Here is a 24,963-nt window from a genome sequence, read left to right as displayed (position 1 = left end):
TCAGCTAAAAAGCGCTCTTGGTTCATGTTGAAACTGATCTCATACTAGCCCAGACTCCATCCAGCACCTGGCAAAGCTCAAGCGCTATAGGAAAAACAGCGATTTCCAACAGCCCACAAGCAGATCCTTTGTTCCCAGACAGGAAAAACTGCCTATGCTGATTTCCAGTGTCTCTGGCTACAACTTATTTCCTACACCTTGGCTAAGCCTGCATCAGCAATTTATAGCAGAATGCTCTTTTGCTATGTCAGTTCTTAACATGGTTTTGGAGCAGCAGCAACCCAGCTCTGTTCCAGACAAAATGATGACACTGAAAACCAAGTATCCTCCTTAGGGCTCTGCATGTGGAGACACAAGGTGGAACAAGCTTCCCTCCCCCTTGGCATGAGTCCCTCGGCAGGTACTGAGCACAGCATACATCCCAGGAAGCCCTCCCATTTTATAACACCCTGTTGAAGTCTTACAAAGGCTGACGTACAATCTACTACCCCTTCATTCCTCTCCTTTCAGCTTGGCCTCCTGGATTTGTACCTGTCTCTCCTCTATTACCCAAAGCCTCAAGCTCCCCTAGGTCAGTTCTACAGAGGTGCCACCCTGAAGCAGACAGTCATAACGATCTTGCTGTGCTGGCTGAGGGGTTTGTTGACAGCAGTGGCAGCACCAGCTTCAAACCACTCTAAATGCCACAAAATAAAGGTAGTGTTACTGAAAAGAAGGGACTGTTTCTACTGAGGATGCCCAGCAGACCTGTCGTCACTATGATGATCAGGAAGCAATCTTTGGAGGAACATTATGGAGCTATTTACTTTCCCCAAAGCTTCTCTGGAGCTCTGCCCAAGGATTCACTCACCTAAGACTAGCAAAGTTGAGCCAGGGCCCCAGCTCACTCTCCTGATTCAGGTTCTGGGCAGTGACACAGATGACAGGACATTGCTGTGGACCATATCATCTATCCCTCCTGAAACCACCAGGATCTCCAACCACCACACTGGTACACTTCAGCATGGTGCACTGGGCCAGCTCTGTGTTTTCTACTGACCATGTTTTATGTTTAACTTAGAAGAGAAGAAAGATTGCAGTGTGATCTTTTTATTTTCTTTTATAATATGTATTTTCCATTACTAACTTCATCAGGTTATCATATTTATACAGCAACTTAACAGCCTGGACGTGCACTACTTTGCATTATCCCATTCTACAGCCTGCACAGCTTTTAGAGAGAACTTCACACCTTAAAGGAACTATTTGTCTGAGACTTTGGTCTATTAGTCACTAATAAGCCATTTAGAAGGGAGAGAGGAAGAATGGCCTGTGAACTTGGCTAATAACCAGCATGGGGAGATAGAAGGAGATGTCCTAGATGTGACAATAAGAAACGAATGTCAGAAAGAACATGCACTGTGCCAAAGGAGAGCAGGAGAAATAAGTTGTATTTAGTCATTTTTGTTGTCCCTACAGGTTTTTGTGACTCTATTCTGTATTTTGGATCCTAGTGGGGATGTCTGTTTCATGGACCTGTTTGAGACTCAGGCTGCCCCAGACCTCTTTAAACTACAACTACAACCCCAGATCTGTGTGACTTGGTCGCTGGCAAAAGGCAGTGATGGGGCTGGGCACGAAGCTGCAGTTTTCATTCCTCCTTTGATTCCTCAGGATGGAAAGTCTCCTCCCTGCACCAGAAAGTTTGGTGCATATTACTGGTCATCCCAGGGTCCAAGAACAAAACACGCTTACAAGATCATCTCCCAGGCTCAAAATATCCTATCAGCTACAGGGAAACTGCCTTGGCCACATTCCCTGTCGGGATCTGATTTTCTGCTGTGGTCAGCTTCTGGCAGGGGTGCAAGAAGCTGATCATCCAAGCCATCCCCTCGTAGCACAGCAATACAACTATCTTTGGCAGGGGCTGGAGGCCCTTGTTGCTGCTCTGACATGGCTCTGCATGGCCCAAGATAGAAAAACTTCTAATTGCAGGGCCTGAAGAGCAGAAGCATCAAACCACCATGGTCTGGGGAAGTAAACAGTGAGGAGAAGGAAGAACCTCCACATTGTCACCCTCACATAGTGATTGCTGGATGGATGCTGACATCTTCCTCAGCTGGACATGAGCACAGTAGGAGCGCACGAGGCCTGCTGGAGAGGTTTGCATTGTCAAGAACCAAATACTCTTGAGATAGCTGTTATTGCAAGAACACAGGCACTGCCTACTTGAGATGGAGTTTCCCAAGCCAAAGAGCATTTAGCACCAAAAGAACTTTTCTCAACAGCCTGTAATGGGGGCATGAGATTTGCAAGAACTTTTCAGTGCAATCAATTGCTTTAATTACCACAAAAATGTCGATACCATAAACACAGGAACAGGATATTGCATATATACAGAAGCAGATGGGGTCCTTTTATGTTATTCTGTTGAAATAAAGAGTATTCCTTACCCAAGATGTCCTGAGCACTTTTTTCCAGCAGATACAGCCAATGATTTCTTGTTTTTTTGCAGCATTCCAGGAGAGGCCTCTGCAAATAATTATTTAAAAATTGTATTGGCCATAAAAGGTTACTACGTAAGTGAATTCAACATATAAAAAAAGATATTGATTCACTAAGTAACAGAGTGGTATGTATTATCATGCACATGTTTAACTATAAAAAGCCATTAAAATAGCTTAAAAAAAACTTTTAAACATAAACTGAGTACTGGTTACAGTTATTGGTAGCAATGGATGCTAGCAAACATATAGAATCCTATTTAGAGGGAACCGTTTTAGGGAATGTGGTTTGTGTTATCAATTATAAGGCTGAATCAACAGGTAGAAAGTCATATCAAACCAACAACATATAAATACAGAGCAGCACTAATTTCTCATCTCCCACCTTGTCACTGGAATAAAAAAGTCTTGATTGCTGTAATTCTAGTTACTTCTGTTTTGCATGGAAATCTTCACGGCCAGCTTATGTTCATGTTCAAGTGAACAACTTATCTCAGAAAGCTTGATGCTTTGTCTAAATGGATTTCAAGCCCAATTATATGAAAAGGTAAAGGAGACAGAATAAATTGTAATGAGGAAGACTAAAAGTTAGAGAATCGTCTGTGAGATAGAGCAAACCAGACACGGAGACTTCATGGCAGCTATGTCTCGTATTTTAGGTTTATATAGGAACTTCTGATTGACAACCTCTATCTGAACAGGTTAAGATATCCCTTCTTAGAATCTAGATTAAACTCTATGTGTATGCATGCAACATAATGGATCAGGATAAGGACTTGTAAAGCCTTTCAGTACCAACAACATCCACTTGGAAATTTTTGACCATTCTCATTTCTAACACATATTGTAGGGAAATGAGTCTAGGATTTCATATCAAGGCCTCGAATTCTTAAAACAAACAAACAAACAAAAAAACACTTAATTCTCCTATCAGAAAACTGGATTTCAAAGTCCAAGTTCTGTTTAAAAAAATGCTTTCCCCACCTCAAATGTATCAGTTTATTATCAGACAAATTTAAATACGGCCAACTGCTACTCCTTACCTGGCCTAGACTCATTTTTATTGGCAGCTTCTTGTGCTCTCTTCTGAAGCAATGATAACACAGAACCTGCTAAGGTTGGGGTTTTTTTCTGAGTCACTGACTGCTTGCCCTAGTAAGAGAATAAGACAGCACAATGCACGCTCAGCTCTAGCAAAGAGTTTCTGGAGACTGATGACAGCTCTCCAAATCAATGATGAAGCAGCACCAGGAAGGGCCAGAAATCGGGTGTGCCCGCCTCCCACTAGGAAGCTAACTCTCCTACTAAAATAGATAAAAGTGTAACAACAAGCTTTTCAAACTTTTTTTTCCCCCCAGATCACCACTCTCTTAATGTAATGGTTTACTTTATAATTTTTTTGCTATAATAAAATAGAAGCTTACATTAAGACACTACTGATTAGCTCCACTTTTCTGGCTCTCCAAGGAGCTCAGCCCTTTGCACTTATGTCTACCATCCAGGGAGTAAATCAGCTATTAGTTTTCAGGGAACAGCTGAAAAACCTTCATGAACAGGAAGAGCTTTCTCTAGATTTTGCAAAAACTGCCCAGATTTCTGCCTCCTTACAACTGTTTCCCTGGTATCTGGTCATAGAAGAACCTAAATTATTTTCTAACTTTTTCATACTATTATATTCTGTCATTTTTTTGTACCAGACAAAAGGTTCTGCTTTCAGGGAACTCCTCTCTGATATTCACTTTGTACTTCGTCTTAAGGTTTTCCCAGCTTCCCTGGAATATTTGAGTATAGGTCTTCAGTGACCACAAAACACTGGAAAAAATCTGTCTTCTAGAAAATACATGCATGTGTTTGCTTACTGGAGCCTGTCTGGTGATCTTTGAGCCTGCTGCAAAGGCATGGCGAGCAGCTTGTTCTTCACAAAACTTCATGTGCCTCTGTGCTGCAGCCTCATTAAATCTTCTCAAGCAGTATGGACACTGAATATAGTCTGATCACAAGAAAGGAACAAGCTGTGTCACAGTTCATACGCTACTAGAGAAGAGTTGCCCTTCTTCACTGGCAGTACTGCAGGTTGGTGGGAGGAGTGCTGTGCCTTGACACTCCAGATGCAGTTCCAAACCTGGCTTATCAGTGGGTGATCCTGGTGAGATCACATTAGTTCCTGCTGCTTCAGTATGCCAAATTGTAAACTTAGGAGAATTACAAAAACCTCCTCTGGAAAAGCACTTGGAATCCAAGAATATGTGCTCAAGGTATTAATGCCGCAAACAACTGCTTTCAGAAGTACATTCCTGGGCATTAATAAAGGCAGAAGATACTATCTTTGTCTTACCCCCTTCCCCAACCCTCCCTGCCGCGCCCCCCCCCCCCCCCCCCATGCACGCTTGAACAAATGGGCAGGAAAAGCAATATTTAAAAGGAAGTTTCCCTTGAGTAGTCAAAACCAATGTTTTTAAGACTGCTTTTGAAGACTGGCAATTAAGATTGTTATTTGTTTTCACTAAATCCATTTCCTTTTGACACTGGCAAAATACTGCTTAAGAAGCTGCACCCAGCCGGCTGAGGCACATCACAGAGCAGGGTTTCTGGGTGGAAACCAGTACTGTAAAGTCAGGAGAGTTATGTACAAGTTAGAGCTGGGAGAGTCATACAAGAAGCAACACAGTAATTAAAGAATTCAACTGTAGAAATTCAGAAAGGAGCTTGACCCCGATCAAGGAAGGGAAACGTGTCTTGATGCTTATATTGCATTGCTGTCATGGGGAAGAGGGGAAAGACTGGAGTCATCACAGCTGGTTTTGGTATCAGTCATGAATTCTTGCTCTGTAAATGAGCCAAGAGAATCCTACCTCCTTTGCCTTTATGACTCCACTGAGACCCTTTCCAAGATTGTTCCCACATTTCCTAAATCGTGAGAAATATTTGCTGCATACATATCTTTTTGGATTCATAACTTCTAGCACAGTGAGCTCAGTGTAGAGACCACACCTGGTATTAGTAGTAAAATAGACCCGTCTTTTTCTAAATAACTTCCCCTAACTGCACACTTGGGGTCAGAAGTGGGCAGTGAAATGGCTACCGCATGGGTGTGGGGAAGCCTTTGTGCGCTGTAGTTGTTTGGAATGGTCAGGGGATACATTTCACCCTTGTTATGCTGTGGTACAATCTGTGCTAGGGCACAGGCATCCCAGCTCCCCTCTCAAAACACTGTTGAATACCAGACCCAAGGCTTTCTGCCTTTAAACTTAAACTGCGCAATTAGTTTTCTCCTTCCCCCTGCCACCTCTTCACTGCACTCCTACTCAATTTAATCCAAGAAATACAGCTGAAAAATAGAGAGTATGGAGGGAGTTAGTTGATGTTCACATTGGGTTGTGCAGGTGGGTGCAAAACTGAAGCCCAGCTGTGAATAATGAGAGTTCACTATTTTACTAAAGATGGGTACTAGATCAATAATATGAGAAACGAGACCACAAACCTGGATTAATACTTGGGGGGGGAGGAGGAGGAAGAGGATGACCCTCTTTCATAGCTTTTGTGACTTGCTTGGCTGATTGAATAGCATTAATAAACTCCTCATGATACTGTCTCCAGTTAGATTTCCTCTCCAGTTGGTTCTGTAAAGGCATTAAAGGAAGATACAAATTATGTTTCCTCCTTGCAAAGGACAGAGAAAAGTGTTAGAGTGAGGGTTCTTCCAGTAAATGAAATTTCAAGAGGGAGGAAAAAATGTTACAAACAGAAACCAGCTTTTCTGAAAGGCTTAGGAAAGCTGATGTAGCCCTTTGACACAGGGTGCTTAAAAGGAAATGGAAAAGGTAATATAACCAATGCCTTCCCTTCTGCTCCACTCTTTAGTTCCTTACTTTTATTTTCAGCCTTTCCTCACTTTTATTTTCAACCTTTATGCACTTCTGTCTCCTCCTCCAGCTGCCTTTCAAGACATTTTACGATGGCAGCCTGCATGGATATCACATCAGCAGTGGTTTGGCATCTCTGGGTCAAATTATACACATAAATGTACATGTGTATTCACCTCCTTCTCCAACTATGCATGAAGAAAACCTTGTTACAGTAAGACCTTAAGCCTCCTCCCCTACAGCTCTGTAAATAAATTAAATTTAAATACATTTTTAAACCCTTGATTTCAATAGCAGTTAATCTCTGTAACTTCACCTGTAGAAGATCTGGGGCCACTGATAGCTCTCAGATTTAAGCTGGGACATTCTTACACCAAACCAGCTTGGATCATGCTGTCTCTCAGATTTCAGCAAAGAGGAATCTGCCAGAGACTTGCATAGTCTTTAAAATATGTAAATGAACATTTTCTAGAACAGAAACATTTGTGTGCTCATAGTAGTCATAGTACTTACTACTTTGGCTTCCAAACTGAGAAATACTCTCAAATACTAGCAGCACAGAGAAGGGGAGGAAAGAGAATTTGGCACTGAGTCAAGCATGTATGTGAGACTCATCCACAACATCCATGCTTTGTCTCTGAAGGATACAGTAGTGTTAGTGAATGAAAGACTTCAGATCGAGGTAATACATAAGCTTAAATTTTAACTATACCTTTTGTGGAGGCTGCATTTTCACAGTGGTAATTTCTGTTCCCTGCAGTCTCTGTTTCAAAGAATTGAAGGGCTTGCGCTTCTTGTTAAAGACTTTCTTGCATATTGGACCATGCCTCAGCTGGGTTGCAAGGAAAAATAATCATTTATGGGCTGAAGTCATGCTCTATTAATGGCATTTCTTTACGAAGGCTTTAAAATTACTTCTGTTTCTTTTCGGGGACTGAAGTGGGGTTTGGTTTTTTTTTTGGTTCAGTTTTGCTCCTAAAGGAGTTCAACAAAACTTTTAAAAGCTGTCCAAGCACAGCTCCAGTTTGAGAAAAAAAGAACTAGAACCCATTTCCAGTTTCCACTGTTCAGAGACATGCTGGAGGACAGCACAAATAACTATTTGCAGAGAATAACAGATTGAGACTGTGAAAAGAAATCAGTCCCATTGGACTCTCCCCACCTCAATCAGTTTTCTTTCTTTCTTGGTTAAGAGGGAGAGCAGACTGATCCTGTTCAAAGAGCTGATATTTACATTATTAGTTCTTTGAGTTTAGATAAGTATTCCAGACTCAGGAATCCTCTGACAAACAGCAGCACCATTCATCCCATCAACACCACTAAAATAGTGACAGTCTCAGGATGAAATGGAGCTGCTGCTTTAACAGCACACAGTGACCTGACAATTCAGAATGAAAAGTAAGAATACTGCATACAGCTGAAAGCAAAAGGAAAATTTAGGTAGATGGATATCCAGTGCCAAATTTGGGGAAGAGTCATACCTTGCCGCAAAGAAGGCTTTAAGATTCAGCAGTAGCACAGATTCTTAGCATTAACCTCACTCTTCTGCAGTAGCATGGCCAATTTTCTCTTTGTGAAGAACGCAGAGCACATCCTTTCTCTTGTGATGCGGATTGCACCTATTTGAGCCCATCTTCAGGTAGTAAATTAAAGACCCCACTCCTATCGTCCTTCGCTTACCCCTGCCCCAGTTCTCAGTTACACATCTCATTCTTCTTGTTGAATTTGCTGTGCCGTCCACTCCCCCACCACTCTCTTCCCCACACTTAAGCAGCTGCCTGAGCAAAGCATTTCAGTTACGGCTCAGCTGAGCATGCTTTCATCATAACATATATTTCTAAATTCTCATTTCTCTTTGAACCTTGCTACTCATGTGCTTGAAGTCCTTATCATGTGTTCCTGAACATTTTTTGACAGCAAAGTTGAAAGGATTCATCCACTGGACAAAGGGGGCAGCAGATACTGCTGTCTTGAGCATGCCAGTCCCATGTCAGTCAGGCACTGAGAGTCATTATGGACTTAATCCTCATGCTAGTCATAATGCCAAGAAACTTCCCCCCCCCCCCAAAAAACAAATCATAAATAGTTGTCTTCTTCAACAAAAATACTAGATTAAACTATCATGTTCTTCATATGTCTGATTTAAGACACCACAGGTGGAACTACTGAAAGGGGATAGCTCCACCTTTGTCTCAGCACTCACAGTTACTTAGTTTTGCTTTTGTCCCCCTCCATGCCATATGGCACTTTTCAGTAGTATTGCAGGGCTGATCTGATTTACTGCATTGCCACAAGACCACTAATGCAAACCTTAAGAGGGGGAGGAGTGTGTGCAGACCCCCCCCCCCATTTAGAAAAACCCTGCAGTTAAGTTGTTTTAAGCAACTTGTGAAGCCCCCCATTTATTTGTAGTCTAAGGATCAGTGAGGTCAATAAGAATCTTTTTATTCGCTTAAGCAAGCTTTGGAATAGAGCCTGGTGCCAGCACTATGATGTCAAAGGAAGTGTGTATCACCTGGTTTATTGGTCTATTTCTCCCAGGAAGCCCAAAATGACAAATTCTATCTAGAAACCTAGAACACAAAGGAAGCTTCAAGCTAGTAACTTATGTCTCACCAACAGAAAATATGTTATTTTAAAAGGATATACAGTAAACAACAGTTTTGGTGCAAGCAGGTAAATTAAGATCACGCAAGACTTTAAATTTAGTCAAAATATTTTTATGAATGTTTACCAAATCTTTAATCCAGTCTACTCATGAAAGCATTTTTTAGGTAATTTGCTGCTTTAAACATGTGTTTGACCCATTTCTCCACTTATCAGCCACCTCCTCCTTCCCCTGTGCTTACCATCCCTTTCAGCTAAACACATCCACATTCCCAAGAGAGGGGGAGAGAGAGAGAGAAAAAAACCTTTTGTTTTACCAGAACATCTTGTGCAAAATGTCTTCCACAGATTTCACAAGGAACCAAATCCTGGCTTCCAGCAGCTGTATAAAATTCAAAACAGCAAAGTCTCCGTTACACAGACCTTCTTGACTACAGTAGAATCGAAGTGCAGATCAGGCCCTGCTTGCTGAAACCAATTGTTTTGTTGTGAGAAAGGGACCTCTGCGACCACATGGCAGGGGTCCCTTTTGCAAACTGCTTGCTCTATTTTTCTTGCTACTGTGAAGCACAAACTTTCTTTTAATATGATTGAGAGCTTTTATTTTTCAGAAATTGTTGCTGGTCAACCTTAACTGCACATGTGCATCCCACATATTTTTTTTTAAAAAAAAAAAGTCCTGAAGTGGGTAACATATTAACTCTGGATAGCAGGCAATTTGCCCTCAAAGGCAAGTTTTTGGTGACCTAGCAGCATTTTCCACTCTTTCCATGTTCTGCCTCTTTTACTTGCACAGAAAGGCTCAGACTTCTTCATCCCTCTTCTGCCAGAGGACAGCTTTTATTGTTTGTATCCCTACTTACTTTTCCCCATCTTTGACAGCACAAGGAGTAAACATGCTGTAAACTCTTGGGCTCCCATCTTTATCCCAGGTGAGTGAAGGCATTTGGACTTTTACAGTCCTTATGATTAGCTTTATAGCAGGAGTCAGGAGCCCAGCAGCCCTAGAAACTATGGCTGCAGGGACAAAATAGCAGAAGCAACACCAAGCATAAGGTTTGCTGATGCACAGTGGGCTCCAGGAAGGATAAAATTTGTAGTTCAACTTAGGATAAGTATAATTACAGAAGGCCTTGATTACTCTGTCAGTAAGGATGTATACTATAACAGCAACAGCTTAGGTTAAAATTTTAAGACCTAATCACGCCTAATTTTTTGTAAACGAAAACAAATCAGGAATAACTCTTAGTGCCAGCTGGCAACCTCTAAGTCTCCCAGAACGCATAGTGTGCACGTTCCCTCCCTAGTTATGACAAACTAGATATTTTAAATAATATCATATGTAATTTCAGCAATACAGCCTCACAGCTGCATGTAGCTTCAGTTACATTCCATAGCTTCAACCAGCAAAGAGCATTGTTATCAAAACCTGACCCAACTTTGGTTTCTCCATGAAGGCGTAGGTATGGCGTTTCACCACGACCTCACAACTGGGAGAGAAGGCTGGCGGAAGAGCATTCCTAAAGGCACTCTTGTGGAAATTCTGGGAGATGGACTGAACAGGCAGAGCAGGCTGTTTGCACTCAGGTTTATTCTTCTTCGTTTGTAAGTCACAGAGCTAGGGTTCCCAGTTATCATATAGTCTAAACCTTTACTATGTCAGAAGTAAATAGGTATCACACTAACTGTGTCATGATCTTTATTCTTAAGACAGAACATTTCAATGATGAGCTAAACAGTGTCCTGAGATCTTACTTTGTAGATGTAAAATTTAGTCCTGTGTTACTACATACCAACTGAGAAGAAAGACCTGGTTAACTTCGTCCTGTCCTTTGTAACCACAAAACATCCACACAAATAGACGACCGATTTAAGGAGGGTCCATAGATCATCCACTCCATGGACTAACCATCCGCCAATGGCTGAATGCTTTATCACCTTCCATAAAGACATACAGGGTTTTTTTGTTTTTGTTTTTGTTTTTGTTTTTTTTTAAGTGACTTGCAGAACACTATTTTCAGAAGTTTTTGGAAGTGACTCATAATGAACCAGACTCTATACCTGAATAAAAAGACTGTGTGGTAAGGCCTATGAGCTATTATCTAATCCCCAAATCCTACAAAATTACAAGTCTGGATGTATTTAGGCACACATGAACAGCACATGCATGCCCATCAAGTTATACTATCCCAAATCAAATGTGAAGATAAAACTGCTGGGGTTTTTTTAAAAAGTGGGTGAATGTTTTTTCTCAGTTCCATGCTTTTACTGAACTGAAAAATTCCAAAGACGCTAAAATCCTTATTGAAACAAGAGAAATCTTTGGTTTGCTAAGCAGAACCAGATATATGACTGCTTTTCTTACCTCTTCCTCAAGATTTTACCAAACTCCCAAGCATATAGCAGTTACTACAGAGCTTCATTAATTAAAACAATAGAGGAACAAAACAATTCTCCAGCCTTTTTGACTCTACTATCTCAATTTAAATTTCATTGCCATCTTGTTCCCAAGCAACATCTTTCTGTGCATCTATGCTTAGTCTCGATTATACTCTTCCTTTGCAGCGTCTTCCTCTGCCTCTCACCTGGTTTACTCTGCTCCTGTCCCCTCAGAGTTTGGACTGATACAGTTTATCTTTGGCAAAGAAATTTAGGTACAAGCACAGCATCACTGAATCAGCAATGTGAAGTCAGGAAAAAGGGCAATCTACTACAGGGGATTATTAACATTAGACCTACACAAAAGCATATGAGTTAAGGACATGTGTACTGTTTTCAGTGAAGTTTTTTCTGTTTTTTTTTTAAAGTAAATCATAAAATTACTTTCCACCCAAAACACTAAACAGTATCTATTACTCACTTGTTCCATTTAACTCCTTTCCTGGTAACTGACTCATCTCAACACACTGGCTTCTCAAATTTCCTCTTCAGCACTGTTATCAGGAGTCATGAATACTAGGTGGTGTGTCTTCGTTACTCAAAAGTTGAGAACTTAGAATAGCTTGAGTTACCATGCATCAGTAAGCAAATAATCAACAATTATGACATATACCAACCCTGCTTCAGCCTATGAAACACATGAGAACTAGTATATGCATGAGCTAAATGAAAAGCCCCAAACTTTCCCCCCCTAATACAACAGTCAATTTCAATTGATTTGGTTAACGCTGAATTTTGAACATTTCTGATAAAATGGAGGCTTAGTCTAGATGTGAATACTGTATTGACAGATCAGTTTTCTTGGCAATAAATCAGGAGACTTGAGGACTTAAACATTCATCTGTTCTTCAAAACTGTTTCACTTCATCAATTCAAGGATGCTCTAAAAGCCTTCCTCCATTAAAAAACAGATACTTTGAATTGTTTCTGTACATTAAAAGGCCTCATCAGCCCCTCTAATAGCTTGTATCTATTGGGTATTCACAAAAGAGAGGAATATTTAAGATACTTTGAATTTAGTAGTAGTCAATTCACTCTACTGATATATTGATTAGTGTTCTATACCAGAGAAAGTTAACTTTCCACTCAAAGGCAGAGGAATGCTCAAGCTATAGTCCTAGACCTAGAGGTGAGGGTGTGATGAATACAGAGATCTCATATGGATTGAAAATAAATCCTACTCATTTCATTCATATGTTTGGATTGGTCACTATCAGAATTACTCATATGCACCCTATGGGAATTTAAGATCAGACCAAGTCTAATATGCTGGCTCTCTGCCCACTTTCAGAAAGCTGTCTTTGCAACAGTTGTGCTGGGCCATAAATTTGTATTTCAGTGAAACCAAACTGAATGCAAGACTTCAGGAATAATACTTCAGAGAAATCAAGATGATGGCTATCTGCAACAGATAGTATTTTTCTAGTTTTTGTACCCTGGTGCTGCTGTTTACTACATATTCTTTGCCATAAAATATTCAGACCAAGTAATTGCAATAAAGTTACCTTCAATGGCAACATGAATAGTCACTACCTACTGCCATTGCAACACTTGCTGCAACAATTCTCTTTTTTACTAAGAAAGGTAAAACTCAGGTTAGAGAAGAGGGTTGTCCAGCTATGCAATAGCTTTTCATACACCACTCTTCACAAAAGGCTATTTTACATCTTTTATAATATCACCCAAACAATAAATAACTGACTACAGAAACACAAAGAAGGGATGAAAACTCCTTGAATTGTGAGACTGCTATATCAAGGCACTATATTTAAGTGACAACATAGGGGAAGGAAGACAAGAGGGCACATTGCTCTGTACAAACTCAGATAAATAACTTAACAGAAGAGTCCAAGTGGGTTAAATCTGCTGAATTCTGCCAATTTGCTGAATATATTCAACAAATATGAAATTTTGTTCAGTGACAGCTATTTAGAAAAATATTTTTTATTATACATATCTAGTATAATGCAGATTCTCAATAGTTGCCGTGTCATTCATGACAAAATGCATCATCATTAATACATTTTTTAACTTCGGTTTAGAATGTGTAACTTCAGTTCATAAAGAATGACAAGCTGCGGGATCTTGTTACAGAAATATTTGAACACCTTGTTTGTGCATGACTAGCAGAGCTGTAAGTTAGCAGTTCCCAAGGTATTTCCACAATGAAAGCCCCCCAGTTTCATTAAGACAGCTTCAGTCCTTGAACATTCCCTTTCAGGTTGAGCAACTCTTTTTCTTGCCGTGTTTTCTCCAATCTGAAGGCTAGTTTGTTGGCTTTCTTCTCCATTCTGCGTTCCTGTGCAAACAAATAATTACAAATTTACAAAATAAACATAACATGCAAAGAGAAACCATTCAAATGAACTCTTCTGGATCATGAAAACAGCAGTGATCTGGACAATAATTTATGGCCACCAATTAAAGCAGTCAAATTAATCTGTGTACCTCCAGGATTATCATCTCTAATTAACTGAAGCTTTTAACATGCTGACAGTATCTATTCCTGAATAAAACAACGAGTATATCATCATGGCCAATTAGATTTTCCTCCTTTGATTTCAAAGGCTTTCCACTGTGTGTTATCTGAAATGTCATTTTCTTTACTTCCCTACATAATGCTGGAAGAAGTCCTTGTACTTCCTTATTACCTATGTAATAGTGGCTACAATAAAAGGCCCAAAATTTCCCTATAGAAGAAACAGAATGACAAAATTACAAAGTTAACTTTCTTTCCAATGGATTTTATATTTTGAAAAGAAGCAATGATTAGCCTTTGAGAACAGCAAGTTTTTCCCACTAATTTCCAGACACAAACCAAATGGGCCTTAAAAAAAGTTCATCAAATAAAATTCAGATAGTATAACATATTTTTGCAGGTTTTACTTAAAATATGAAATACGTTTTACCTTTCGTTCTTCTTTTATTGCCTGCTTTCTCGCTTTGCGATCCTCTTTGGTCTCATTTTTGGAACGTGGCTGTGTTGATGCTCTTGGCAGGTCACTGCCATTTATCATTTGCATGCGTTCAATTTGCTTAGCTGTAAGACCTTTGTGAGGCAAGATGTGTAGAGGAATTCCAGTCTTTTGGGAAATTTTGATTGGTTTGGGCTAAAATAGAAAGTACATATATAAACGGTCTCTAGCTTTCTCTCCAAGAATTACAGATCACACTACTTATCTATACAGTATAAAAATAGGACTTATAGTTCAGATTTGACAGTAATAAATGTATAGGGTTCCTCATACTACGCTTTTCCCTCAGAAAAATGGATGTTAAACCCAAAGAAAGAGATCAAACACCTCTGGACAGAATCTGGAATCAACAAAATGTTTTCTCCCTATTATATAAATATTACTGAAAAAGGACTTAAATGCACACTTTATGCTTCTTGATAAGGTCTCAAGAAGAAAGTTGCCTTTAGAAGTCTCACACACCTGAAACATCAAGCTGTGCTCTAATTTTGTTGGGGGAAGTTCTTGGAAGGCCAAAGAACTAGAACAGTTTCTCTGAAAGCTTAAAAAGGAAGGAAAAAAATGTATTTTCAAAACAAAACCCTAATACGTGGTTGTAAGACATACACTATAAAGTTCTATCACCAATAACAAGAAAGTAGGTTCCCTGCTCTCTAAGTTTCTGCCTGACTATTGCAGAAATTCTGAATTACAAATTAATCAACTAGACCTTCCTCAATTTTCCTTTTAATAGAAAAATGTTATCCAAATCCTTCAGTGAAGAAATAACACCAGATGCTAATATTCTCCAACCCTCTTTTCTGCTCCCTCCTTCCTTCAAACAATGACCTTAGAAGCAGGCATCCATTGAAAAAATAATTACTTTTGCCTCAACTATTCTCAAGCCTAGCTGTTACCCAAACTAAGTTTAAAGATTTTACCTTTGATGGTTCCTCAATAAGCTTTGGGTGATTATACAAGTTTGAATATGTACCTACAGTCACAAAAAAAAAAGAAAAAAAAAAGTGAAGAAAGGCTTGCAAATAGAAATTTAGTAAGTACATAATGAAATGTACTACTACTTAACTTTTGAAGATATAAAATCACAAGAATTAAGATATCTACATACAAGCAGTGGTTTTATTTAGGAAGAATTTCTGCTGTTGTGCACCAGAAGCATAAACCATTTTACTTAGAAGCACTGTTCCAAAAGTCCTGAGATCACCACTCATTTACTTTGAGAGCAGAGAACTGATATAAGAACTCCGAAACACTTACTCAAAATTGATTCACAATCCCACTTTTCTTTGGATTCCTCAATAACTAGAGCTACTATTTCTTCCTTTTCTTGCTCACTTTCTTCATTAACAGGAGAGTCTAAATCTTCACAGGGTTCAAGAGCATCTAGTTTCACACAGCTTTGAAGAAGTCCAGAGAAGAACAGAGGTAAATAGAGGAAGATGACCAAATTAGTTTGCCACTAGCGGAAAAAAAGAAAATTAAGGCTTATCTTTTATTGAAAATGCGTTATTTTGTAAAACCAGTCTCCCCTCAATAAAACCCTAAAGAAAACAAGATAGCCTTAACGTTAACTTGAGACAAAAATATTTCTCCTTATGCAAACATCTCCAAAATAATCTAAAACATTTAAACAAGAGGGATAGATGACAACACGAATATACCTGCATTTTAGAAGCATCTGGAACACAATATTTGTGACTGTAGGGCAGGAAGGGAAGAAGTCTAGAAGCCTGTAAGCAAAGCAGCTGCAGAGGTGATTATCTACTCCACTACTGACTAGTCACCCTTCACTACAAGGTACACATTACCATATCTCTCAGGAAATACAAGACTCACTTGTGAACATTTAGCCATTTGACTTCTAGATAATATTACCAACTTTAAGAGAAAGTGAACATACTGTAAAATTGCAACCTCACATTGGTAGCGGGTTACTTTATGAGTGCTCATTTATGCAGTGCTCTGAACAGTTATACACTGGCAACAGCTGCCTATGACTTTAAAATCATGTAACTAGGTATACAGTGGAATCAGCTGCATACCCACAATGACAGAGCATACTTGGCCATAGAGTCTGTTAAAAACAAAAGTTAAGGCATAAGGAGAAACAAACTGTAAAACAAATGGAAAGAAAGAACGCCTCTTGACATTAGTTACATTAAATACAATAAAATTATACAAAAGAAACAACCTCACAAACCCAACAAAATGCCTCCACTTAATCATTTCATAACTCAGAACTGGCTTTCATTTGAAATGGACATAAAAGCAGATAACATTCCAAAGTAACATTATTTTCTTGAAAGATGTAATCTTCAAGTAAGTGAACTGGAAATAATATACTGAAGTTTTTAATACAAACACATGATTACATAACTATTTATGCAAAGCAGCACTTCTGAGTACATACTTTTTTGCCTTCTCTTTGTAGTAATCATTCAGGACTTCCTGTAACCGAGTGTTGTCAGTGTTAATATAGCCTTCTAATTCCACATTATCCAAAGCTCCAATTTCATCTTCATCAAATTGTTCAAAAAACTAAAATAAAGTGAATATTTGTAATCAGATTGAATTTGTCATGCATCTGGAAAGCTTGAACAAGATCTACATATTTCTTTCTGTTTGTCCCTTTTTCTTTTCCCCTCTCATTCACTATACAACTGCCGACAAAAAAAAATGAAATCTACAGTAGGAGATTTACTCCTTAGCATCAGTATTCTTTCAGCATAGGAAACAAATTTACTTTTTAGTAATATATAAATCAGTTTCTGGAAGATGTTTCTTATTTTGATGCATTATTTCAATATGGGACTTTAAAAAGCCTGTCACTGTTCAAGACAAAAGTTTTATTTCCACTGTTCTTACTTCATTTCGTGAATGCACACGTAGCATGGTGATGGGACATGGTGAAACTGAGTCTTCACCAGAAACATGTACTTGATTTACTGCACAGAACTGAGCCTCTCAGAAGGAAGTGTAACACTGACTATGAATGCATACTACAGTCACTGGAAAAACTAGCAGGGTATTTTAACTGTATCACTGTTAGGCCTTTTAATATCAATTAACATTACCACATTAAATACAAGCCACTTAGTACACAAAATATAAAACATGAAATATTTACAAAGAACAACTGTTTGATGCCCTGAGAACTGAAGGCAATAAGAATTTGCACAGGCATACAGGACACCAGCTCATAAGAAGAGGACTCAAAAGCCAAAGAACAGTATTTAACACCCTTAAATTTAATAAGTTCACACTCATACTCCTGAGCTGCCTCACCTTCTCAAATCTGTCATCCAACAGGGTTAATTGTTCATTCCTTCTCATTACTGAGGACGTCATGGAATATTCTGTGAAACGACTCCTAGTTTCTTCTTCCATGAAAATAAACTCTTTCATCTGTCCATTAACTCCATTTTCTGATAAAGGACCTTCTGAATCACAATCTTCATCACAACTGTCCTCTTCATCACCATCATCCTCTACATCTTCCCATTCATCTTCATCCTCAGCATCTGAACCACTGAACAGAAGTATAAAACAGTTTTAGAATAATGACATTGGCCTTTCTACAGCTCTGCCCAACGTTGAGTTATCTGACACAATTTGGTAATAAGAGATTTAAGTTTTGAGGAGCAAAGTTAAAAAGTAATTGTTCTCAAGCCAGTAAAAAAAGAGAAAGAATTTTAGCAATAACAGTGCTGCCAAAGTCAGCATAACACTACTTCTGTCTGAAAGCCAGAAGTGTTTCTGAAAACCTCACTTTTGATCATCAGATGTGAGATCCAACAGTTATATTCACATTCGCTTACGCATGCCAAAGTGGGGGGAAAAACAACAACACCACCGCATACCTGAATATTAAAACTTGCAGCATTTCTCATTGCTCGTAAAATGAGAATGGTACAAAAGCCTAAAGAAGTAGTGTTCAGTGAGGTATCCCATGAAGCATTTCTAAAGGTGTTGTAAATACACATTAGTCTTGGTCAATAATATTCCTCAAGTACTTTCAGCGTGACAGATGGTAATACTTTAAATAGTTCAAGAATTCTATGTATTGCATACATTACAAATATGAATATACATAATTTGTGAGATCAAGGTAACAAGTGAACCCTATCTTCTACCTTGGATAATACAGGCAAATTTTGTTTTTTTGTTTTAATTATCACCCATGTAACACAAGGTAATACCTTTTCCTTTAACACACAAGTATTCAGTTTGAAATCTGAAACCACTTTTGCTTCCTACTACAACAGCGCATAAAATAACAAATAGCATCATTTCTATTTATTTTTGATATAAACAGTTCTATAAAGCTCCATGTACCCTTTTTTTGGTTCATTTGCTTGCAGAACAAAATCATCTTCCAGAATATTTTCTGGATTGTCAAAGTCAAAATCATCATCAAGAGCTGCAACAATATCAGGGTCAAAATCTAGCCGTGGCCCTGAAAAGTTAAAAAAAATACATAGAAGTTGCTGTGACATCACAAAGCTACTTTCCAGGACAAAAAAAAACAAACCAAACCAACCAAACAAAACCAAATCCAACTGGACTATTAATCTGCACTAAAGAGAGATTAAACCTAAGAAGCACAAAATTCCTCACTAATATTTGTAGTTCTGATACACACTAGGGCAAATCACCAGCCTCTTGTCAATTTTCCTCATTCAGAAGGGAACATCCCCCAGAGGTCATAAGTTGCCAAAAAATATTTTAACGTATTTTAATGTATTTTACTTACAATATTGTAGAAGAAAAATTAACCAAGCTAGAGTACTACATGATCAACTGTCAACCCTAGCTCCCACCCCCCAAAATTCCCTACATTACGACAGGTCAGAAAAACATTCCTCTACCGCAATTCACAAAACTGTCTTTAGCAGCCTGCTTTCGGGACAAGGAGAACTAGTGTTTGATCCCCATTATAAGAAATCATGATAGCTGTAAAGTGAATGTTTAGTGCAAACATAAGTACTCAGCAAAAGCATATTTAAACCATGAAACACTGAAATCATACTAGTAAAGGAAAGCAAATAGCCTTCAGCATTCCATAGGATGAGATATTTTGAGAGTGAAAATCAAGTTCTGCGCTTGGATTCACACCAATCAGTATTAAATCAATAGTAATACAGTAAGAACCTGCTCCAAAACAAAAGTAAGCTGACACTAATCAAAGTCATAATTATCATCTACTACCTTCTATAAGTGAATTGCCATCTAGGTAAAAGATGTAATGATACCTGTAACAGGAACAGCTTTATTTAACAAGCCCACATCCTCTTCAAACTCTGTGGCAAATACTGAGGAAGGCAACTTAATAGATGGGGCCTATTAAAAAAAAAAAAAAAAAAAAGGGGGGGGGGAGGGATCAAAATAGTTGTTCAAGTTTTTTACTTAAGTTCATATTAACAAAATGTGCAGATAATCATGTGACCAAAAGAAATTCTGCAAGTACTACTTACACAGTAAGACAAGTGCTATTTTATTGATGTCAAATTTCCAAAGTTACTAGAGTAACAAAGTTACAAAGTAACTAGAGTGTTGGCAGTATTTATCCCCATGTGAATATTCTGCATAAATAGCAACAGTATTTTTTCATCTCTGAAGCTTTTTTTTTTAAATTTATAATTATCTTAACACATATTTGAAATTATCCCTTTATTGAAAAGCTTATTAAAAAGCTTACACACACGTACACCTTTAGATCTTACATGGGGTCACTAAACTGTACTTGAAAGGTACTTCTACGAACATCAGTTCTAATCAAAATTACAATATTTTGTAAAACCAAAATTCCTCAATTAAAAGTGACTGATTGGCAACTGAGTATTTCACTGCTTGAAATTGCTTAATGATTTTCCAGTACAACATGATCCAGCATCAGGAAATTCCACAAGTTAGGCCAGCAATTTAAAAGCTGATTACTACTCCCTGGTAACGTATCCTGGTATATTTAAAAGTCCCAGAGTAATGAAAAGTTTTGAGCTTCTTAAAAATAAATGCCAACACCAAAAAAACACACAACTTGTTCAAACAAATACCTTCTGAAATCATACCTGTCAAAAAAAGCTTGTCATGGGTACATAAAATGTTTTAACACTGTGCTGGCTAAAAAAATTTGATCATCAATAGGCTTTGGCTTGCCAACTTTTCTTTCTATTTGTAGGTTAGCCTTTGATTGTGGGTCAAAAGGTTCCTTTGTATACAGATCATAACCACTGAAACACTTCTGGAATAGGGCTAATGTGTCTACAGGATGCTAATCCCAGAAGTACAAGATAAGTAACAAAAATATCATGCTTACTGGAATTTGCTGAATCTCCTCCTCTATGTGCCCCTCACTTGTCACCACAATTCTGTTTTGTTGACCATGCACAGAAGGCACAAGCTCGGAAGGACCAGATGCTTCTTTCAGATGCTGCAAATAGTCATAGTCATCATCAAAGAATACTCCATACTTCCGCTGCTCCTCTTTTCTCCGCTCATCATGCCCCTTGAAATTGTTTTTTTTTAAAAAAAGAAAAGAATAGCAAATTGAGCCCATTTAAAACTTATTAGCAAGAAGGAAAGTAATGAATCAATTAGAATGCCTGAATTCTTAAAAAACCGCAAAAACCAAAACACAACACACACACACACACACACACACACACACACAGAAAGAGAGAGAGAGAGAGAGAGAGAGAGAGAGAGAAAAGGCTTTTGGAAAGAAATTAATACAAGAGACAAATAAAGTGAGGTTCAGCGTAGAGTAAAAATGTACTGAGAAGGAAACCCTTGATTAAAATACCACTGGATAAGCTTGTTTACATGAAAAAAAGGGTACTTCAGAAGCAAGAACTAGTCATTAAGTTAACTGGACCACTAGCACAATGCTCCACACTTTTGTAGTATAGGACTTAAGCTCAATTTTTACAATCCTCAGCATTAAAAGAAATGGTAAACTACTGAAAGAATTCTATGCAGTGAATCTCTTTAAATTGGTTCAGATTATATTGACTCCACAGCAGTCCCTATAGGATGATGAGTGGAAAGAGGACTAACACACAACCAACCAGAATGTTGTAACCACTTAGTCAAGTACTTAGATGATGTCTAAGCAGGAATTTAAGCAACTTTTTTCATAAGCAGCACAACTAACAAAGCCTGTTTTTTCAGGGTGGGTGAGACAATCTTTTGTTGTGGTTGTTTTTAATATATTTGTATCCCTATTGCCAATTAGTCATACTTCCATCCATTAGGCAGTAATTAACAACTATCAAATCCCCTACAACTTCCCCTTCTTCTGCCACACCTTCCCACAATCTCCGTGACCTTCCTTTTAATAATCTTTGTTCCCATTTCTCTGTTGTCTCCTATTTCACCACCTATTTTCATGCTCACTGAGTACAAAGGCTTGTTCAGAAGTGTACGTTAACTGGCCAGCAAAAAGAACAGACATATGATGTTCTATCTCTACCAATCTTTCAGCAACAGAGTTTTAGCTCTCCACACAACTGATTTTTCTGAAAGCTTTGCAATACAACACTTTCAGAACTTCTGCTCCTCTGTCAGAATGCATCTGCACCATTTCAAAGGTGTGTATAGTATATGCAGGAAGACCAAATACATGGACAGGTCTGAAATATAATATTCAAGTTTCACCTCCTTAGGGCAGCAGACAAAAATTACTAACAAGTTGCATCTGAACACTGGCATTTAACCATCTCCTCTCATGTCTCTGAATTGTAAGATTGCATATTCACACTTCTCTACTGCAGCATTTCTTATCTGAACCTCAGCACTAAAAGCAAGTATTTACTTTCTGTGCAGGCAGCAGCACTCTCTGGGGTGCAGTATTATCAGCAGCAAGTGGATCCCTCTGACTTCTGTGCACTAAGTGAAATGTTACAGCTTTCTTCTTCTCTATGAAGGGTTTCTTCCTCTTGTGAGGCTGCAAAAAACATTTGGTTATGTTAATCATTAATAAAAAATGAAATATAAAACACATCTAAGAAGGATCTTTTGCCTAAAATATGCTCTATTAACACAAAGTCTTAAAACGTATACTTAGAGACAAAGCAAGAGACTAGTTATATTTCACTCAGCTCTTCTCCCCACACACATAACAGTCACTTAATGTGTTCCAGTAGCATATGCAGCTGTATTCAGCTGCAAAATGGTAACACATCAATATGAAATAAATACTTTATTATGGCATACACATCTTAGCATACAATCCTTCAAAGGGCTTTTTAAAGCAACTGCTTTCTAAATATTGGGGCATATCTGAAACAAACTTCATCGAAGAAACACAAGAAACTGATAGATGGAAATTCATCTAAACAAACATAGCCCCTTGAAAATTGTTTAGACAGATGTTCCCACACAAGTATTCCTAATTAAACCCTACAATTATCAACTGCACTATTATGCAGACTTAACTTGAACAACACAAACACATCCACATTCTGGATCAAAAAGTTTGAATTTTTCTTACATAGGTAAAAGCCATGTAAGTTACAAGTTAACACATCTGACTGGAAGAAACATTTTTATTAAAATTTATGACTTTGTTTACCCACTAAAATGTTTTGATAGCAAACATATGGAACATGTAAACTATTGTACTGATCTAACCTATTTTCTTTTAATGTATAAGACATTACATGCTATTTAGTGCTAAGGTCCCGAGCACATCAACTATCAAAATGGATCTCTAGTTAAAAAAGAAAAAAAGGAAAGAGAAATACCCTGTGCTTTAAAATCTTAGAATAATCATAAAATGAAACGTAAGAAGCTCTGGGAAGCAGACAACACATCACCCCTACGAGCAAACTTTCTGCTGACTGGTGATACAAGTGACATGCTTATAAAACAGTAACGCTGCAGGACATCAAGCAGGAAAGCTGGTCACCGCCTCTTGACACTGGCTTACACCGAACCCAGAAATCACTCCAGGAGCACGTGCCAGCCTCGTACAAGCCTCAACCATTCCTTGGCAGGCGGCACAAGCCGCCTGTGAGAGGCAGGCTGCGGCTCCCAACCTCGCCCAGCCCAGCCCTGAAAGTGAGGCGTGTTTCTCCCCTCCAAAGCCCACTGAGGAAACGGCCTGATTTCAACCCAAAACCATTGGTGGGGGGAGGGGGGGAAGTGCGCTAAGGAAGGGTGGGTGGCAGTTAACCGGCTCCAGGGTCCCGCCTCCGCCCCCCCATCGCGGGCAGGGACCGCCCGTCTCCCCGGTACAGGGGCAACGGGCGGCCGCGCGGGCAACGGCGCCGCCGCCGGGCGAGCAACCGGCACAAGCGCGCGGCCTCGGCGGCGACCCCGGCCCGGCCCCTCGCCGGCAACGGCCGCAGCTCACCATGACGCGAGGGCGGTCCGGCGGCGGGGGTGAGGGCTGCTACCACACGGCCGCTCGCGGCCTCCGCTCGTCCTCACGTCGGCCCGGAACCGCCGAGGCGTCACCACGGCCGAGCTGCCGCCTCCATGCTGGAGGGAACCAGTGACCACGGAGGGAGGTCGATAGGCTGCCGCAGCGGGCAGATTGTTTGTTCCCAATGACTACAACAAGAGCTTTCGCAGGCTAGATGCAATTTAAATTGAAAAAGAGGCTCTCTGAGTGCACAGAAGGAACATCTTCCTAACCCTCCACATCCGTGTTTTCTTCCCTCCCCCCCCAGTTTGTAGAGAATGGTTCCGCCCGCCAGCAGGCCACAAGGGCGAAAAGCTTCGGGAGGGCCAAAGGGCAAGGAGCGTGCGCAACTGCTGGCCCCGCGCACCGGAAGGGGCGGGAGAAGGGGCGGGGCTAGCTGGCAGGATGGCGCGTGTTAGGGCCCAGGGCTCCGCCCCCTGCTGCCTCCGCCCGGCGCGTGCTCGCAGGCGGCGGGGCGGGGCGGGGCGGGGCGGGGCCGGCCGGCCGCGGGATGTCCGCTAGGGGCGTGGCCCATATTTCTTGTGGTGCTTACACTCCTACTAGATAAACTATATTTATGCCATGTAGCATGTCTGTGTGCACACTCGTTCACAAACACACACAGACACTCACTCCTTGCTATGAAAAAATATGCTTGGAATTTTAGGATTATGTAAAACTGTTTTGTTACATTTCAAAAGAAAGTGTAAACCACAAAAAGGGAGGAATTTCTTCTATTTGTACATAGACAATTAAAAAATTTACAAACAGCTATTGAAAGAATTGTTACTGACAATTAAAAGATAACTATTTTTAAAATAACTGTTCTACACATTATGTGTGTATATCTAAGCACGCAAATATATGTATACCTTAAAATAGTAATGGGCTGGAATCATGTTTCAGTGAATTTCAGTATTTTTCAGTAGGTGTCACTAAAGCTCTAAAGGAGTATAGATTTTTGCTTTTCTATTGTTTTCTGAAGTCTTGAAGCTTTAAGATGGGGTTCACCACATTAATCCTAAGGAAATGGATGATACTAGGGAAATTAGGCTTGTCGGCCACCATAACAGGGCCCGACCCTAGGTTCCCGCAGAAAAGTCAGAGCCAAATCAAAGCAAATTAAATAATTAAATTTTAATGACACGCGTGCAGTAATTACAGCTCGAGCTGGGTGCCTCTGAAGAGGG

The 24,963-nt window shown here is 39.5% G+C and overlaps 2 protein-coding genes across 2 annotated transcripts; both read right to left on the bottom strand.

Annotated features, from left to right (window-relative positions):
- Window positions 1-1,751: 1,751 nt before the first annotated feature.
- ZC2HC1B (zinc finger C2HC-type containing 1B) lies at window positions 1,752-13,182 on the bottom strand. Its single transcript, XM_064510174.1, has 8 exons — window positions 11,814-13,182; window positions 9,271-9,335; window positions 7,059-7,178; window positions 5,965-6,103; window positions 4,343-4,473; window positions 3,527-3,635; window positions 2,433-2,511; window positions 1,752-1,938 (listed from the first exon to the last, which is right to left on the bottom strand). The coding sequence occupies exons 1-8, from the start codon at window positions 11,848-11,850 to the stop codon at window positions 1,752-1,754; spliced, it is 867 nt and encodes a 288-aa protein (XP_064366244.1). The 5' UTR covers window positions 11,851-13,182.
- Window positions 13,183-13,320: 138 nt separating this feature from the next.
- Window positions 13,321-24,104, bottom strand: LTV1 (LTV1 ribosome biogenesis factor). Its single transcript, XM_026121092.2, has 11 exons — window positions 23,723-24,104; window positions 22,181-22,312; window positions 20,684-20,872; window positions 19,620-19,707; window positions 18,703-18,823; window positions 17,653-17,896; window positions 16,778-16,905; window positions 15,625-15,764; window positions 15,288-15,340; window positions 14,302-14,502; window positions 13,321-13,691 (listed from the first exon to the last, which is right to left on the bottom strand). Exons 1-11 carry the CDS (start codon window positions 23,723-23,725, stop codon window positions 13,578-13,580), a joined length of 1,413 nt encoding a protein of 470 aa, XP_025976877.1. The 5' UTR covers window positions 23,726-24,104; the 3' UTR covers window positions 13,321-13,577.
- Window positions 24,105-24,963: the final 859 nt, after the last annotated feature.

Source organism: Dromaius novaehollandiae, chromosome 3, assembly GCF_036370855.1.
Source record: "Dromaius novaehollandiae isolate bDroNov1 chromosome 3, bDroNov1.hap1, whole genome shotgun sequence".
Taxonomy (NCBI): domain Eukaryota; kingdom Metazoa; phylum Chordata; class Aves; order Casuariiformes; family Dromaiidae; genus Dromaius; species Dromaius novaehollandiae.
The sequence above is the reverse complement of the archived record's forward strand: the minus strand, read 5'-3'. Positions and strand labels throughout refer to the sequence as shown.